The sequence below is a fragment of the Astatotilapia calliptera genome, chromosome 20, assembly GCF_900246225.1.
Source record: "Astatotilapia calliptera chromosome 20, fAstCal1.2, whole genome shotgun sequence".
NCBI lineage: Eukaryota > Metazoa > Chordata > Actinopteri > Cichliformes > Cichlidae > Astatotilapia > Astatotilapia calliptera.
In genome coordinates this window covers 4,461,287-4,481,024 of record NC_039321.1, presented here as the reverse complement: position 1 = coordinate 4,481,024, position 19,738 = coordinate 4,461,287, and the positions used below count along the sequence as shown (strand labels likewise).

General features: G+C 42.2%; 1 protein-coding gene across 1 annotated transcript in view; it reads right to left on the bottom strand.

Annotated features, from left to right (window-relative positions):
• The window catches only part of xkr7b (XK, Kell blood group complex subunit-related family, member 7b), a 113,271-nt gene extending 94,317 nt beyond the window's left edge, over nt 1-18,954 (bottom strand). Inside the window, exon 1 of the mRNA XM_026153139.1 lies at nt 18,329-18,954. Coding sequence (XP_026008924.1) covers nt 18,329-18,927 — 599 coding nt within the window. The 5' untranslated portion in view covers nt 18,928-18,954. The remainder of the gene's footprint in view (nt 1-18,328) is intronic.
• Nucleotides 18,955-19,738: the final 784 nt, after the last annotated feature.

Below are 19,738 nucleotides of genomic sequence, written 5' to 3'. Positions count from 1 at the left end.
GTCACCACAGAGGATGAATCCTCATATTTGCTTTGCCACAGATTTTACACCAGATCCCTTTCCTGGTACAACCCTCCCATTTATCCAGGACTGGGACCAGCACTGGCCTGAGGCTGGGAGATCGGTCACATTTAAGGCAAATGTGTTAACCGCTGTAACAACCACACAGTAGCTCAGAATCTACAACTCACGGGTGACTGTAATGGGTGAAGTACAGAACCTTTTGGCTGTACTGGATAAACTAATGAGAATAAAATCCACTGAGTAAAACGAATGTGAGCTGCACAGTTTGGGTGAGGAGATCATTGTGTGCATGTGTCACAGAATGGCTCTAGGAGGAGTAGGGATTCTTATGAACGCAGAAAAGTATCAATGAGATGATAAAAAAACATCCATCAGGTGACGGAACAGGTTAAAGGGGCAGACGCCTTGCCGTGGTATGAAGTCGCTGTCCTTCAGCACGATCGGCTAAACCATTCCAGCAGGTGCGCTGTACAGTAACTTCATCCAACTTTACTTGAGGAAATATTTTTCACATGTGAAGTAACTGTAAGTTGTTACAGTGTCACTCTGTGTCCTGAAACTTCCAGAAATAAACATGGAAAAAATATTTGTTTTTGTAAAGCTGGGCATACACGGTGCGATTTTTGGCCCATTTTGAGGCGATTTTCACCTTAATCGCTTGTCGTACATTGTGTAGCATACACGAGAAGCAATTAACACCTCACAACCAGCTCCCGATCAGCAATCGTATGGTCGCAAGAAAATCAAACCTGTTTGAAATCCTGGTCGCCCCTCGTGAGGGTATCGCACTGTTGAAAAGACCATGCGTCGTGACCTACGAACTTCAGCAGTTTGAGCAGGAGCTGAATAACGGGACTGAAAAAAAATTGCACAACTTTCCACCTGAATCAGGTTTCCTTCAGTGTCTCCTAATGTCAGTGCAATTTATAATTTATATATTCTGTATTCAGTTATGAAGGCTCTAATTGTTGTTTGCGAGCTGCCGTTTAGATGCTTGTATGTGCCCGGGGCTGTTGATGGGTCTGTATGCAATGATGGGCGTAGCTGCAGGAAGTTTATTGGGTTTTTTTTGTTGATGAGTGAGTATAGGGGTGGGATTTAATGAGTTTTCTTCGTCCCACTCCTTTTTCAGGCAATTTTTGTTTTTTGTTTTGTGCATTTTATGTTCAATATAGGTATTTGTTGTGCCTGAAAATGAACAAATAAATGAAATGAAATGAAATGAAATGAAATGAAGTGTTACAGGTACCAACCCACTCCCACATGAGTCAACCAATAGGAAATAAAGTTGCTACTTTCACAGTGTTGTGTATTTGTGCACTTCCAAATCATTAAGAACCAAGTGAGAAATATCAAATATTTTAAAAATGTCTCAGTTTTAACTTGAATAGTTAACACTTAGCTTCACTGCTAGTTGCAAACTTTGGATAACATCAGAGGCCATGTCAGTGTAGAAGCAAGGAGAGCTGGTGGCAGAATTTTTAGACAAAAAAAGTTTTACCTTCCTCTTCTTCTGTTACTTTAGCAAGAGTAGACCAGACGAATGCAGGTTCACAAGAAAGCTTGAACAAGAACAAAGTGCATCATGTGCTAGATTTCCCATTTCTAAATGGAGTCAAAACACTAAATGCATCGCTTCTGAGAGGAAAGTGGTTACTAACCTGGGAGCATAACAGCATCAAATGCAAATCCTTCAGTGCATACAAACAGAATTATTGTTGTCATTAAAGTGTTCAATGAGAAGCAAAATGAAAACTTGATAAAATGTCAAAAATTGAATTCGGAACTGATTGAAGCCCAAAAATGGTCTCTGGAAAGACAAAGGGTCCTCACATTTGGAGGACTTTCCTCTCGAACGCGAACACACAGCCGCGCAGAGGAAAATCCGGAGAGACAGATCAGAGAGTGTGCGAGTTCAGAGAGCTCAGAAAGAGAAAACTAGAATCCACAGCGATACAACTGTTCCTCTGGGCTTTGAACATAAAGTTCACACACTCGAGGAGAACGTGTCTGAATGTGTTTGTATGAACGAAGGAAAGGGAGAGACCAAAAGTGAAAGAAAAATCTGTGTGTCTATGTGCGTGCGTGCGCGTGTGTGTGCACCTGCAGGGTACACGCTAATAACATGCACCACTGAAGCGCACGCAGAGAAGAACTAACAAACCCTGTGCAGGCCCGAGTCCATGTCCTGTCCCAGATTACACCATCTATCTGCATATATAGATACGCGCCGATTTATCTATATGCAACCCCCCATTTGTCCGTGCATCGATCATCGGTTTTGGGCGGTTAACCCACGCTGACACAATAAAGAGAAGCAGGGATGTTCACATTAAAACAGCAGATCCGACAAGCAGACAACAAAAGATGGACAGGAGGATGTTTTGAGCTCATGGCTAAATTTAGTGCTTCAGTAATTCGTTGATGACATTTGGAGTTCAGCTGCTATTTACCTGATGATACATCTGCGTTTCAGTTTAACAAAATGTAGTATTGTTAAATAATTACACTCTTTTTCTTCCTTCCAAAAAACACATGTGCGTAAACATGCTTATATTCATGTTTATGAGAACCATCCAGAAGCTGTAGGAAATATGACTCTAATCGGTTTGGGATAAAAAAAAATTAAAAAAAACAGATAATCATGAGATCAAAGAAGGTCAACTCAGTTCTGAAATGTTAATTAATTTCACTAATTCTACATTTTGGTGCTTACAAGGGGAATTTCCATCACTTTTCACTACATAACATAAAACTATAAAAAGTGCCTTAAATCTGCATTTATTCTAGTGGCCAACAGGGGGCAACGCAAGAGACTCCTTCATACGACACAACAACTGTCTGCCATCTATAATCCAGTTTTGAGATCCCTTCCCAGACGCCTTAACGCCCACTCACATCCTGGGCCATCTGACCTCAGGAAATCACATGATAGGGTGGGGCCAGGTTTCACAATGAGCTCACCCGAAACCCTGGCTGATTGTGATTAGAGGATCATCAGGGGGTCCTTTGTCCCTCTTTGGGGGGAAACTCCCACTGGGTTTAAATCTCCACCATTTGACCTTAGAACTGAAGAAGCTTCTCGGATGAGAGGTGAAACATCTTCAAGCAACTCAAAGAAGTCCAGACGCATTTCTTTATAAACTCCTTAGACTCCTTCATAACGTTTGGTTTCCAAACACCAAAACACCAAGAGTCACAATGCTGAACTTGAGGTTTCATAACGGGTGACATCACTGTGGCTACATGCACCTCCACACTCATGTCTATGCTTTCATCATAGTCTGTACATCAGGGGTGGGGAACTCCAGGCCTCAAGGGCCAGTGTCCTGCAGATATCACCCTGTTTTGGGGTGTATTATTTCACAACAACAGTCACTTCAAGGCGATTTATATTGTAAATATACTATAATTTATATAAAATATATGGGAATTAATATATTACATGTAAACCACTCAACAAAACTGGAGGACTGACGTATTTGATGGCCTGTTGGTGCAGGTAATATCATTAGTGTGATATTTGCACTAAAAAGGCTCCATAAGACACCAACACTGCAAACACAAATGAGAAGGTCCAGTTCAGTGACTTTAAGAGCGGTGACGTTGAAACCTGCAGACGTCTGCATCGGCATTCTTAACTTTAAGCTTTATTGCAGTTCAAGAGGGCGAGTCATAAAAATTCACCCACATCACTTGTCACAAAGGGGAAAATGGCCAAAGCTTTTTTTTGTCCGGGCCTGTAAATTATTCTGCTCTAATGGACGATATTTTTAACATGGGAGTATATAAGGGGGACAGTTTTTGGCACTTATATGCTGGCTTCAGTTTTCAGCCCTGAGGTTTCCACTTCCATTTCATAGATTAAATGAAGCCCTAATGCCAAGTTTTTTTCTTTCTGGCTCTAAATGTTGACGCTAAATGTAAATTATTAGGTTCAATATGAACATAATTCCAAGTGATAATGTTCCCTTTACTCCACATGTATATATCCTAAAAAAATGTAACCCAGTGTGAAGCAGATTAAAGGAATTGCCTTTGAGATATATACTGTTTTAAGTGTTCACCAACAGAGTCCAAGCATTGGTCAGAAAGATTAAAGGCCGCTAAGCAAGGCTTGTTGATGCAGCCATAAAGCTCACAAGGGAGACGTGTACTCCCCAACAGTCGGGCTTAAACTGAATCAAACTATAAACCCTCCAGTGTCTTGCAAAAAAAGAAGAAAAAAAAGATACAGTCTGCCTTTCCCAGTCTATCAGCCGATAAAGATCTTATTCAAACACTAAAGTGGAGATATTCTGGCTGAGCCGTTAATTTACAGCAAAAGGCTGTAAAACTAGATGAACTTTTGTGATCCCTGAGGAGAAACTGGGTCATTACAGCAGCTCTGAGGCTCAGAGCAAGCAGTGAGATGGTTCACTGTTCAGTAAGCTGAAAACTCTGCCCGCGACGTTATTACACTGAACTCTGCGGTCGATTCGGTCATAAAGAATTGCAATAATGTGAATTTGACATCTGTTGTACCTATATATCCTTATTTTTGTTGTTTTTCTTCTGACCAAAAATGTAAATAAGTCCAGCAGTGAAATTATCATCCTGCTAGTTTGTCCCTACAATCTCAAATAACCCGTCTACTTCTTCCTGAAACACATGCAGCAAACTGCAGTTCCTCATCTCGCCACTTGAGGAACGCTCCAAACATTAGTTGTTTCTTATGAACTTCAATATTAAAATGTAAACTTATTTACAGCCTGCTTGCAAACAATTACGTTTCTACACCTAATGTATGGAGGTGGAACATATTTATAACTCACAAATTTCATTAAGGCTTAAAGTTATTAAAGCTAAAGGCGTGACCGCTCTGAATGACAGGGGAATGCTGAAACAGGCTCTGTAGCTGGTATCTGTCTCACAGGCATCACCTCAGCCAGTTCCAGTCACTGAGCCAGAGCGCTTAATTGTGCTTATGGTCAATAATATGCAATTATCTGACAAAACATGGCTTGCTGTGTGGTTAATTAACAGCCTGTCCAAGAAATATGTGATCCAGTTTTGCTGAGTTCAATTTTATTTGTATTTCACTTAGCACTAATTAGCAACTCTCCGTGTCTGTGTGATGCACTCGTAGAGTTTATGGATGCAGTGTGCTAAATAAGCTGCCTCCCATTAGCCGCTAATTTAGCATTCCACGCTTTTGTCCAAATGTTGTCACTTCTGGGTTTGAGAATAATCACCAAAAATCTGAAAATAGAGGCTTCAATTTGTGCTGTTCGGCTAAAGGACCAACAACTTGTATAGTAGGAAGCAGGCCCGTTGTGGTGATATGAACATGCTGTTGGCTGAAAGCTTGGGCTGAATTTTGGGAGAAATCTCTGGTTTGATTAAGGGATAGAAATCATTTGTTGGGGTTATTAAAGGTCATGAACAACACCGCTTTAGAATATTTCATACATGTTTGAACATTTCCTTCTCCAGGGTTCCGACTAGTAGAGACACTGGTGCACATTTTACATGCAGCTGTTTCAGTTTTAAAGCAAGTGGTTGGTTTAAAACTGAAATACTAGGTTTTTAGGAGAGACCAAGCTCGACTATGCATGTTTCAACACTAACGACTACACAAAGTTAAGATTTAAAAAGGGGGTTTTTTTTGTTTTTTTTTTAAAAAATCGGTTATTTTTCAGCATCTAAGAAATAAAAATCCACAGTATATCCATGCACTTCTGTGCAGTCTGATTCTTGCAAATTAAATGTTTCCATCAATGTTTTAAACTTGAGATTACAGACAAAAACAGAGGTTTTATTCACTGAAGAAGGTACACAACCAGCCTGAATTTTCAGTGTGTTTTGGACACAAGTCTGGGTTTGCTTGGCTTAAAATTGTTTTTCAACATTTTGGCTGTTTTCACTGATCATTTCCCTCAGCTATAAATCCATCATCTGCTTCTTCTGCAACCCTAACGTGGCATCTCCCTTCATCTGCTCAGTGCTTCTTGTGGCTTTGCAGGGTTACAGATGAACATGTTGCATGTCACAAATGTTCATCAAAAAAAGCCCAAACAACAAATAAATTAAGTGCAGCATGTAAGCTGCTATTTGTAATTCCTTTGATATTTCCTCGCCGCTGCTGGGATGTCAGAATCCGTCAATAAGAGCGTGCAGGTTTGGTTTGAAAGTGAGGAGACGTTAGCTGGTTGCAGAATTAGTGATGTAAATATATTTATATGAGAGATGGTATACAGTGTGTTTGTGAGCATGCTTTCATTTAACATCAGAATTCATCATACATACATATTCTTCATGCATCCATACCTGCAGAGCACACGGTAACGGCATGCATCGCCGCAGCGCGCGCTCACAGAGCATGCGCTGACTACATGCGCTGTCCCAGATATGCAAACACACTCGGAGGACGATTAGGGAGGGGTGAGAAACATGTGTAAGATCTTGTGAACTTTAAATGCAACCCCTCGCCCAGCTTCTTCCCCCATCTGTGTGGATTTTAGGGGAACAATTAAAAGTTAAAGCAGAAACAGCGTGAAGAGAGAAAGGGAGGACTGCAAGTGACAGAGGGGGATCGGGTGACAGGGGCACCTATCAGGAAATGCAAGATCTCTTGACACATACATACACAGACACTGGAAATGTGATTGGCAGCTCCCTCAAGGGCTGTAGTGAATTATTCAGCACAGTGTGACGGACCGACAGACAGGAAAGCATACAGAGAGACAGAGCATCCGTCAGAGACACGGACTGAGAGGGAGACGGACAGACAGGCACGCAGAAGGCTGTGGATCATCAAAACTTCCCTCCAGGCACATTTTTATTCATAATCAATAACTCTATTAAATTTTACATCAACCTACGCGCATTCATAGTCCTGGGACTCTAAATTCTTAAAGAAACATGTTTTGAAATTCGGTGCCTTCCTTCAGCTGCTGCTGACCACCGTGACGGAAACCAGTTTGTGCATGCAAACATTTAAAAACCAGCCTGCAGTTATCACATCACAATCAACAGCAAAGCCTGGCCAATCAGCTCACAGTTTGCCGTGCATGTTAGCCCAGGACGATGTGTCTCACTTCAATAAAGGCTTCTGGCTAGACTGCTACAGCCGAATGACATATACCTCGTATGGAAGTTTGTGCAGAAACGGGAAAAACAGATTATGATATCTGCGTTTTTACATGATATAAACAGGAAAACTAATAATTAAAAAATTAATTTGTATCAGTTTTTGCTGTATCCAGTATTTTCTTGAGTTTATTTCCTCACAGTTTATCTTAAACAAATAAAAACATATAAGCGGGTTAGCATTGAAAAGCCACACTGATGATGTCGAGGTCTGAAAAACTCATGCATAGGGCTGTGCGATATGACCAAAATCCCATATCCCGATATAAGACATTTATCGTCCCGACAACAATATAAATCACAAAAGTGTTACATTTTCTGTAGATTCTGTGAATCTCGGCCAGCTCGACTTGCGTGAAGCGTTTGCAGCTGGGCGTCGCACGCCTGGAGTCGAGAGTTTTGACTGATGCATGTAGCGACGCCATTTTCTTTGTCAGTATTTATTACACGGCGTGCTGCAGGGAAAAGCGTTTTCTAAGGTTTATTTTTAAGCACCTGACGGCTCTTTTTCGCTTCTCATTGGTAAACACTCTGCATACTATTTAACGTGATTTATTTTATTTTGAAAAATCTCAACAGGCTCTTCAGCTTTATTGTGAAAGGTTTATGTGGAAAACAAGTGGATGGCGGAGCCACGTTGCTAACGACAACGCATAAAAGCAGTCGCTTGTCTGTCTGTAGTGTGGTTATTTTTAATTATAAGAGAAAGTGACAGTGACCATCAAAACGATTAAAAACATTGCTGTAAACAGTTTATTTTGTGACACCACAAAACAAACGATAGACGTTTTATATCGTTATATCGAACAGCCCTACTCGTCTAACATGATACACTTGGTGTTAGAGGCTTAAGGTGTTTTGTGTTGACACTGTTTAGGACGTGATTTTTAGTGGAGCCCATATTTAAATGATGTCCTGAAATCAGCAGCTGACACTGGAGGATTAAGCTTAGTAAGGTTCACTGGCTAACCTAAACCATATTTTATGCAGATATTTTCCCATAGAAACAGTGCCTGTGAATTTCATAGAAACAAACTGGCAAAATCAGGAAAATCTTTTACTCGAGGGTTTCAATCGTATTTTCAGTAGAGAAACGTTCACTTGAGTTGAGCCACAGATCTGAGATCGAGATCGTGTTTCCAAATGTGTGGTTTGTACTTCTTAAAACACTCCTGTGCAGGTTCTGATGCCAGAGACAAAACAGCTGCTTAAAAGGAGCCATTTGACTTTTTCTAATTCTATCATTACGTCCATCTGTTGGGCTGCATTTCAGCCTGACTTTCATGGTTCTCTAGTTCTTTTCCCTACAGGCCGCTGGATGCTGCAGGATCACGCCCTAAGGGCAAAAGAAAATGCAGAAAAGCTGTGAAAAAATAGAAATAATTCCAGCGCTGTCAGAGGAAATGACTTTACAGAGGAAACCCCCCGAAACCAGAGTAGAAGGCTAAAAGAGTAAAACAGAGCTCCAGCTGTCTAATCCATATGATATTTATGGCGACACAGGCTTAAATTTACATGACAGCACATTGTCTTAAATTGCCCCGTCTCTCTCTGTCTCAGCAGAAATGAAAGAAACAGCTGCTATTTCTTGTTTACCATCCAATCAGCATATCAGAAGCTTCAAACAACAGAAGAGCTATCACTTCAAGTCATGTTCTTTTAGTGGGTCAAGGAATAGCAAGAGACCTCAAAACTTCCTTTAAATCACAGATCAGACAAAGAAACTGAGACTGAACCTGAAAGACTTGCAGATGCGGAGAATCCTGAGAACCTTCAGGTTTTCTTGAAGTTAAATAAAGGATATTTTCTTTATAGTCGAAACTGGTGTGAACATGCTGTCAAAACATACAGTAGTAAGTCAGAAAAATTCTTCTTATCACAGGTTAAATGAAGTTCTTCTCGGCTGTGATTAAACACTGAAGTAGGAGGACAACATGCAAATGCGTGTTTCTACAAATTATTATTTTTATTCATTCATTTCTGTTTGTGTGTAATATTACTTCATGCAGTCGAGCTCAACCGCAATCCCACTGCAAGATCTGACAGCAGCTTATTTTAATACCAGCTCACATCAGCTGATAGCTCCACTTAGGTCATCTCCTAAACATTCAGCTGTCCTGCCCATGCCTGTAGGCTGTAAGCTGCTTTGCAACCCGCCTACATAATAACTCCTGTTCATGACATGTCAGAAATGCCGTCATTGTCTGCAGTGAAATGTTATTAAATTATATTAAATTAAATTATTATATCATATTATTTATTTGGAACAAAAAACATATGTTCAATCAGCTCCATGAACATCTCTCATCTTTCAGCCCCAGTTTGTGCTCCTCTTAATTCCTTAGGGGTTTACGTTAAAAACAAATTCTCCACAGTGGACCAGTTTTAGCTCAAAAGCTCCCATTTTTGGAAAGATGAGTAGTGTAGGTTCCCACGCATTTATGCCAAGACAGATTGCGTGTGGAGGAAGAACACAGACCAGAAAGGACTCAGATGAAATCTTTTACGTCGTATATTATTTTTATTTTTTCCTCATAGAGTTTATTAAGGCAGCCCTCCTAATTATTAATGGTGATTCATTGTAGCATTTCTTTTATTTTTATTATCCTTTTTCAAAGAAAACACCATCTGCAATTGATATACTGGTTGTTTTTATCATTCATTTGTTGCTGGCTGGCGAGCACCAGCACTTCCCATCCTTAGTTTCCTACCAACCAGATGACCGGGTCACTCTGCTCTCTTTGATTTGCTCCTGAAGTAAACTTCTGTCCAAGAGAGAGCTGATTATACCTCTAATATTTTAAATTTCATTTCATAACACAGCTATATATACATAGCAAACACATGCCTCTCACTGACCCTTTCTTAAAAGCTGAAAATCAGCCCTGTGTTTTGAAGAACTTAAACGTTTTTAAAGATTAAACTTTTTCTGAGATCTCACCACCACCCACAGCAATATTTAAATATTTCTAGCTGTGAGCTATAAAAGAAATGAGGTTTTTCTTCTGTGGCACGACTACGACCATTTAAAGCCAATTTAAAAATCAGGCTGATTTTCTATACATGCTGACTCTCGTTATGATGCTTTGTCCAAGAACTGCGGTACTCAGCACACAGAGCAAAATCAAAACCTGCTTAGAATTTGAGTTTGTAGGAGGAATTATTACAACACTGGGCCTCAGCTGCGAATCAAAACTCACAACTGTGAAAGCAAAGATTGGAAGAGAAAGTGCCGCACCAACGCACGCTTCTTTAAGAGGGTCGCCACGTTCGGCTCAGCAACAGCTCAGGTTTGGGGAAGATCGCTGATCGGCGTTGAAGGGCTTCGTTAAATAAGGCGATGTTAAGATAAACACTAAAAGAACAGGAGGACACGAAGCCTGAAACACTTTATCTGCTTCCACTTGCGTGAATGAAAGGTTGGCAAATAGCTTTGGGGTCTGAAAAATGCCGACTCATTTTTTCACAAGTACACAGAAGGCCACAGATTACAAAGCAAAAGACCCGACAGCTGGCCCTGCTAACATCTTTTATTGACACTCTTCTTCTCTTGTTACCCTCTCCAACCAATGGGGAGTCTCTGAGTGACAGACCCTGAAATTAAAATGAAAAGTAAGAGCAATAATCACTGTGAGTCACTTCATTTGTGAATGAACAGTGAGGCAGCCCCTCCTCGAACGCTCACACACACAGATTTGAATGATTCAGCGTATTGAGCTACACTGCGGCTGCCAGTTAGTCACTCGGGCTGATTATCAGCCGTGTTCGTCCAGCCGTGGCCAGCAGTCACCTGAGCTGAGTGTCCATTTGGAAATGATTCAGTCACTTCTCTCTAGGATTGATTGATCCGGTCTGGCACAGACAGGAACCGATTGGATCGTCCTAAAAAACTGCAATGCTTGCTGACCACTGAAATCAAAGCTGGACCGGAGCTGATGCTTCGTCAGTCCGTCCACAAATGTCAAGGCTTTTCATGTCTGATGGTACCTTTTGAAACCGTCAACACTTAAAATATATCCTGCACTTTTCTTGATGACAGGTGCATAAGATCAGAAAGAAAATCACAAATTCCCTTTGAGGACAAAACATTTAGGACCTCAGACATTCAACGAGCAAACTGCATATGAACAAACAGCAAATAACACTCATCACATATTCATATATCTGTCATCTGCAGCTGTTCAGCTAAATTCGATCAGGAGACTTTAGAAACATCTCCTAATATGCATAAAAACTGACACAATATAGCCCATAACTGAATATAAACGAGCACCCTCTGGGGCTGAAAGTGTCAATAACTGCAATTTCTTGAATGGCCACTTGGGGCAGGCTCCACGAGTGAGTCGATCTGTTTAACTTGTTTAAAAACAATTCTGGTCGCCTGTTTCCTGTATTGAGTTTAACTTGACTTGTCTCATTATCCCTGATTTGTACTCTGTGTGTTTCCCACCTGTTTTCCTGGCCTCACTGCCTTGTGTATTTATTGTCAGTGTCTCTCTTTGCCATGTGATCCCACTTTGCTGTGTGCTCCCCTGCTCTGTGTTCCTTGACTCCATGATTCCTAGTATTTAGTTTTCCTGGTCTCATTCCCATGTGTGGGGTTTTTGGACGGCAATGAAGCTGCATTTTGAGTTTATGCCGTCTGCCTGCCACACAGCCCTCTGAGGGACAGGCAGTCTTCAGGCATTGTGAAATATACCAAAGGGAGTCCAATGTTAGGTTTTAGCAGTAAGTACCACTGACTGCAGTTATCAGGAAGATGACTGTTTCAGTCCTCTCGTAGTGTTCGTGATCAACTCCAAACATAAACATACAAAATCCGAGTAAATTGTTGCAAAAGTGTTTCACGTCTTTCCAGCTTCAGTAGGAAATCCCCTGGAGTTCTCAGAAAACCTTTTTAACAAACCCCCAGATAAAGAAATGTGACCTTGCTGCTTTCATCTGGATTTTAAATGTAGATGAGGGAAAAAAGATAAACAGCCGAGTCTCCACTTTAGAAAAGGTGAGTCGACCTTGATTCCAAACCTGACGTGTCTTTCTACTGAAAGGCATTGTGGGTTCTGGTCTGGCACTTGCAGCTGTCAATAGCGGTCTGTATCTCTTAAGAAGGATTTTCCCCCACACAGTTGTTGAACACCACGGGTAAATGACAGCCTGACCTACACCTCATGTTTCAGGTCAATAAAAGCCTCTGCTTTCACTGTGCTGCTGCAAACATCTGCACAGTGAGATCAGGGACATTCAGGAAGATGTCTAAAACTGGCTTCGGTCTTTCTATCAGTGTTTACACACATTTAGACAGATTCATCCTCTAACGACTGACAGTTAAACACAAAACGATACCAGTAAAGATAAAGGTCAGCAAAGCTGGGGATTGTTCTTTGATTGGGCTTCATAAAATAAAATCCTAAGAACCAGGTAGATGTTTGCTCATAACTTCTCACAGAAATTTCAATAAAGGGCAGTTTGAGGAAATTAAACCGACTTGTAGAAAGAGTTCATATGGTGCTCGCTATCAACAGGCAGAATTTAAAACTATACACAGTAGAACACCTCAAAGTGTTGAGGGTTAAATAGAGATTAGTGATGCATTTGATACTTCTGACCGTCTGTCAACTTTACTAAATCTAATTTACGCAGCAGGGACTGAGAAAAGCTTCGGTACCAAGATAATGATGAACTGTTGGATGGCTGTGATTGTTAGGGCAGCTTTTCCTCGAGACATGGAGCAGGTTTTCCACTAATTGGGATGTCGGATGTTCGATTTGCAGCTCCTGCAGGCAAAGTGACTTTGGGGAAGATACTGAACATCCCCCCCAAAAAAAGTGCTCGTAGTAGTCGTGTAATAATATATAAACACACCATTTCTATCTGACAGTTTCTCAACCACTAGTTTGTTTAGCCTTTAACAGGACAGTTATCTTTATCCTTATATGCTGTCATTGTGATGTGTAGTGAGAGTAGGGACCAGGAGCAAGAGAACCTGGAGAGGTGGAGGTGTGGACTGGAAAAAAGAGGAAGGGTGGTAACAAGGCCCGCTGTGATGTACGGTTCAGAGAAGGTGGTGCTTAAAAAAAGATTCTGGACTGACAGTGTTAAGATTTTCATTCAGAGTGATGAAGATAGAGAAGATTACAGCTGATTATATATATATGGAGACAGAGTTAGAAAACCAATGATCAAACTGAGATGGTTTGGACACATGCAGAGGAGAGATGGATGATATATTGGGAAAAGGATGCTGAATATGGAGCTCCCTGGCAGGAGGAAAAGAGGAAGATCACAGGGAAGAGGATGCTTGGATTTCATGAGATGGTCCACTGTGGCAAGCCCAGAGAGAGCAGCCAGAAAATATATGCATGTGGACACACCCTTTGGTGTCATCAATCATATATGTGCCACATGATCCTGCAGGTACCTACTGATTCCCCCCTTAAACTGCTAATGCTGTGTTCCAGTGTGCTGCAAACTCACTAACTTGCCTTTCCACATATTTATATAAGTGGTCTAAAACGGGCAAATGTACAGACTGTCATCGAGGTTATGAGTGTAGCTAACAGGTTGTCAGACACTTTGCACATTCAACCATCCAAACAAACTCTAACATCTTTTTTTCTGAGACCGCTACAATAATATCACAACAATATCACGATCCATTCAAATCTGACCACTGGCTATGAAGACAATAAACAAATATTTTTCACCTGACTGTTTTTTAATCTTTCATTTTCACAGAAAGAGATAAAAGTTGCATTTGTGTAGTGAAGGAAATCATAATGAGCAGTGAAAAGGCAAACTGGTGTAAATGTCCCAAATACCTGCGAGCTCCTGTGTGTTATTTGGACAATGAATGTTACTTGCGGCCTATTATCTGCTGCCAAAGCCAAACTTCAGCCTGCCTGTGTAATTTCATCAGCTTTCCCCCAGAATGCCTGCGATGTTGACTTTCATTCTATCAAAATGCATTTCACAGGCATACGTTAGGTTTCATACTGCAATAATCAAATCCTAATAATCACACTGGAGGGAAAACATCTTGAATTCACTTCCGCCTTGAAGAAATCTCAGCTTCTCAAACGTAAACCTGCAGTCAGAGTCGAGTCATCGACAGTCTGAGCCCAGCCCGACTCTCCCGGCAGCAACTACCCCATTAAAACCAACTTATTCTCATTCTCCAGCTCTCAGCATCTTATTGTTGTTCATTAATGCGCTTCATTACGGAGTCTGCATGTAATTATACTCATATGAATTCCCGCATGCTCTTTTTTTCCCCTGAAATAGTTGATGTTCTGTGAATCTCCATTTAATCTCGTGTTTTTCCGTGTTTGTCTACAGAGGTTCGGAGGCGAGCTGCCGCCCACCGCCCTCGCCTAAAGGATGATTCAGTCGGCCCGTCTGAGTTAGCGGACCTTTCTGCTCAGTGAAAATCTAAGAAGCTATTTTCAATCTTTTTGGAAATTATGCAGTCACAATAAAATGTGTCTTTGAATAAGACACTGGTCCGGTTCTTCAAAGTGTCAGATTTTTGTTATATGGGAGTAAATCAAAGGCACAGGCCACTCGTCGTGTACAAATTTCAGTTTGTTTTCCTGAAAGCTGAAATAAATTATGCAACAAGAACAAGCAAAAAATTGCTCTGTTGAATTGTCAGCCTTATTGTTGCTGGAAAATATCATTTTTCATTGTTGCACAACTGAGACGCTTTTCTGTAGAACAATGCAGCGAGTGTTTGTGCGCTTCTTTTAAATCTTTCTTTGTTGCAAACAAATGTTTTTTGGGTTTTTACTACACTATTCAAGTCTTGGGTCTGACTTCAGGATATTTTTTCTATCATCTCAGTCATGTCTCGATCCAGCTGGTGTTTTGACTGTAACTTGCTTCACCCTCAGGTCTTTGCTTTCCCTTCAGTCTCTCCTTTTTATTCGCCTCGATTTATCTGGCCAGTGTTACTTACTGCTCTTGGAACAGATGATACGAGTTGCTCTGGAGTCGGTAAACAGGTTCTACTATTAAAAAAAAGAGAGATCCCACTGGTAACCAGTTAAGCGGGTTATTATGACCCATAATTACTTCCTAGTGTGACTGGCGTCTCTAATGGCTGCAGTAATTATGAGGGAAGCATGCGGGTTAGGACTGCTGGTATTTCAAGGCAATTTCTGCAGGATTTTTGTTTCACTTTAACAGTTTAGTGCACTTCCTTCTTGAGAATCAACATGGTAAACAATTAACTTGTGATAATGGTGCTGGCTTCGTGTTTTTGTGTTGACCTCGAGCTGAGAGTTGTACACTGATGCGGGCTTAATGCTCAGGCGGACCCTCAAAGCACTGAGAATAATTGTGCTGCATGCTCACATAGCTCTGGGTCTGTTGGTCTGACAGTGGAAACATATGTTTAAAAAAAACAGAAAGAGAGCCATTCAGACACCTCTAGGATGAGTAAAATTACAAAGGGACAAAGGTACCAGGAGAGGGTTACCGAGGTAGCCACGCCTGGGGGGAGGTGTTTGAGGGAGAGTGCCTGGTAGCTGGGGCTTAGCACGTGGGGTCCAGCCGGGCACAGCCCAAAGAAGCAACATGGGCTCTCCCTCCTGTGGGCGCACTACCTGCAGGAGGCACCATAGAGCTTCAGAGCCATATGGATTTGGTGGTGGAGCAGATGCCCTGGTGGTCTGACCACTAAAAAAGAACTGACTTCAGGTTTTCTTTGGCTCCTGTATTTTATACTTAGATACTTTTGTGTTTTGTGGTGTGCTGCATTAAGTAAAGGATTATGCTATATTTAAAAGGCTGCTTGAGAGACATGCACCTCAAATGAGACGCACGATAAATGGACTGGAGCTTATCTACTGCTTTTTTACTCGAGCACTCAGAGTACTTTTAGCAGCATGTCTCATTCACACAAGTGCTTTTTCACAACAGCCACACACATCCACACTCCAGCGATCGCATCTAAAGGAACCTGGGTTCAGTATCTTGCCCAGGGACCTTACAATATAATAATATAACCTTACATTATGCAGTGCCTAGAGGTGACTGCAATTACGTGAGTGTAATCGAGTTTAATTCAACTGAACTGAATTAAAATGTTATAGTAAAAAAGTTCCTTCTACTCTACTAACTGGTAATGGTTGAGCTGGTTGTGGCAGAGCTACAGGAAGGTGCTTTAGTCCAGTTATCAGCAGCTTAGAGGTTTGAAGAGTCCAGAGTTTAATCTGTGATGTTTTATGATTATCTGTAAAACATTAAAGAAGGAAAATGTCTTTTATGTCTTTTTCAGACTTTTCCCTACACATTTATTTGTAATTGTTTTTTGTATTTTCATCTGTTTGTCACTGTTTTTATTTATTGTACTTTGCCTGACTTGATAAATATGTGGCAATACAACTGGGTTACTTGATTACAGCACTTTGTAATTGTCACCACACATAAATTTGTAAACATCTAAATGTCTTATGTTGTAATTAGAATATATTTCATTTTGACTCTGGCAGCGTTCACAAAAACTTTTTTCATAATGTTTTTTCACATTTGAAATGAACACACAACTTCATGTGTGAGTCTGATGTATTATATACACAGTGCTTCACGTTGTCTAACAAAAAAAAAAGTCTTTCATTTCTAGAGATTTGGGTTATGTGAAACTTTCATATTCGAGTCAACCCTTTTGCACCCAGCAAAAACTTCTTGAAAAGACGACTTTGTCAGATGTCTCGAGTACGTCGAGATTTGAAGAGCGAGAGGTGAAAAGACGTCTTTTCGGGTCAGTGAAAAGACACGCCTTCACTTCTAAATTTAGTTAAAAGTGAAAAGACACCTCTTCTTTCTCAGCACATCTGCAGACTCCTCAGCCAACCATCAGACTGTAACCCGGAGCGTCCTGTGAGGCAGTGTGACTCCATGTTTCAGGTTTTGACTGTCCAGGCACGTGCGAATAAGCTCACCATCCAACGCTCAAAGAGACCCAACCCCAAACTTGATTTACATACAGATATATGAACATTTATAAATAATTTTTTATAGTTTAAAAAAATGCTGTTTTGTAAAACTAGTCTGTGTAGCCACAGTGAAAAAAACTGTAGCTGTCTGATTGGTCGAAAAAAGGAGTTTACAAAGAAGGCGACTCGACTTCTTTAGGTTTGGTGAAGGTGTTTAACCTCTGATCCAAGAGGCTTCTTCAGTTCTAAAACTAATAACGTGCAGACTCCCAGGTATTTAAACCCTGGTGGATGCTGTGCCCACTATTAATGCTCCAAACTCCTAAGACTACCATGGGCTGGATGACTGAGAAGCTACACAGTCAATCAAATGCTGTGTTTAAAATATATAAATTCTACAACAAGGTTGGATGTGAGGTTTAGAGTTCTTTCTGGTATAATATCTATGTTTCATCTTTCACTTTTACTTTCAAACTTCTTTTGACTGGTTAACCAGATTTTTCAACATAAATGGACTTTTGGTGCATGATGGGTAAAGTCTAACAGAGTTAATGTAACAGGAAAGGAAATCAGTTTGAAATGTGTTGTGGGAATGCTCGTTTAAAGATTCAGCCCATACATTTTAACCATCCCAAACTACTCTGCTTGTAAAAGAAGGGGAAAAAGATCCAGTGTGGAAATCACTGACATGACAAGCAGCCAGAGGAGAGCAGCAGCGAGGTCTAAACCACAGCGCCTTGATAATGTTCCTGTCAACATATCAGGACCATGACAGTCGGAGGCATCGGGGGGGGGCAGAAACTACATGTTGGAGCTGTATGCAGCCGTGCAGCTGCTGTCACAGGCGGGACTGGAGTGGCAGGTGGACCAAAAGGTTCAGTTCAGGGGAGCTCATCGCATTTTTTACGACTGTTTAAAGTTGTGCGTGAACGTGGGTACTACACGGCAGCTTTGGAGGAAGGAGTCGCGCTGTCTTCGTTTATTTCTGCACATGGAAGAGAGAGGGAACATTTCGGACACATGCACATGCGATGACGCGCGCGCACACACACATCGAGAGCCTAAACACACAGACACACTTTCTGGCACACACATGGAGATCTCCGTGCAGGATAGCGTTGAGAACGCATTGCCAGCGCACATATTACGCACACAGAAGTGCGCTTTGCACACACACGCGCGCGCACATGCACGCAAGCACGCCCCTCTCGTACTCCACGCCACTCCAGCGGTCCTACCTCCACACTTGCCCCAGGTGCAGGACGTGAAGCACGGTCTGAAAGACCCACATACAGACGGTGCAGCACCTCCAGGGGGTCCCGACTCTCCCCGCCGTCGCTGGCGGGGCAGAGGACGCGTACACCGGTGTAACATTCGCGGCGTTCACCGCCACCGCGCTCCCGCCGCGCTGGTCGCTGTCCTTGGTGCTTAGAGTGCCGTCTCCCGCCGCGGCTGCTCCGCCTGCCGCTGTTCCGCTCCCGCTGCAGCTCGCTGCTCCTCCTTCCCCGCCGCTCAGCTCCGCGTAGTCGTACACGAACCACCTGAAACTCAGCACCTGCACGACAGCCGAGGGCACCACGACAAAGACGAGCGTCAAGCCGAACCACCAGTTTTCGCCTCTCAGGTAGTAGTCGGCAGCCAGCCACAGGTCGGTCGCGCCGTCGGAGAAAAAGACGAGCAGGGCGCAGAGCACCCAGCAGCAGTCCAGCAGGGTGTAGGGCTTCCCGCCGGCGGCGGTGCAGCGGGGCCGGGCGGCGGGGTTCCCCGGCTCCGAGAGGCTCCTGGGCGTGTTGTCATCTTCCACAGACACCGCTGCTCCATCCGACTTAGCGGCCATGTTGGTTAGGATAGGAGAGAAAGACAGAGAAAGAGGTGGGGAAACGGGAGAGAGAGTGAGAGAAAGCGAGGGAGAAGGGAGGGGGCTGGCTGTTTGCAGGAGAGAGTGTGAGAGATTACATCATAACTAGCCTCATCATCAGCCAATTAATTGCGAGGCATCATTACTAAGAGCGCTTTTAACACCGTGACACCAGCGCGATGTTTTCGGGACATCCAGCGTGCAGGCAGACAGTCCCGCAAATAATTACGACCTGCGGGGTTGTGCTTTTAAACCTATTATCGAATCTGCCCTACCTCCGCACCACCAGCGCACATGTTACACTCACATTAAGGTAATTTTGCATGCACCATATGAGTTAACGACTTAGCTGGCTACTGTCAGTGAAGGACTCAGCGTTTTTATGCACATTCAATCTGCCTTCAGGCAGTAAATGTTAAATGTCCTGTGCTTTCACTCAAAAACCACGACCCCTTGATCATTAAGACACTGGGTGGCTTTGCACTCAGCGGTCTTTACGGCAGTAGTTCGACTGACATCATTTGGGTTTATCATCGAGAGAAAGCAGAGCAGAGGAAGCTGCTTCACATTCAGACAGATGTTTAGGAGCTCTTAAGTAAAACTACAGTCTTGCCACAGTCTGGGGCGGAAAGGTTAAAGGGTTACGCTCAGTTTTTTAAATAATTTTTGTCTGGGTTCTTCTCTGCATACACTCAGCAGCAGTTTCACAGGCTCGTTTTATCCTCTCAGAGTAACAAGCCACAGTCTGGATGATGATTTTTATTTGCATGAGGGACACAGTGACACACGT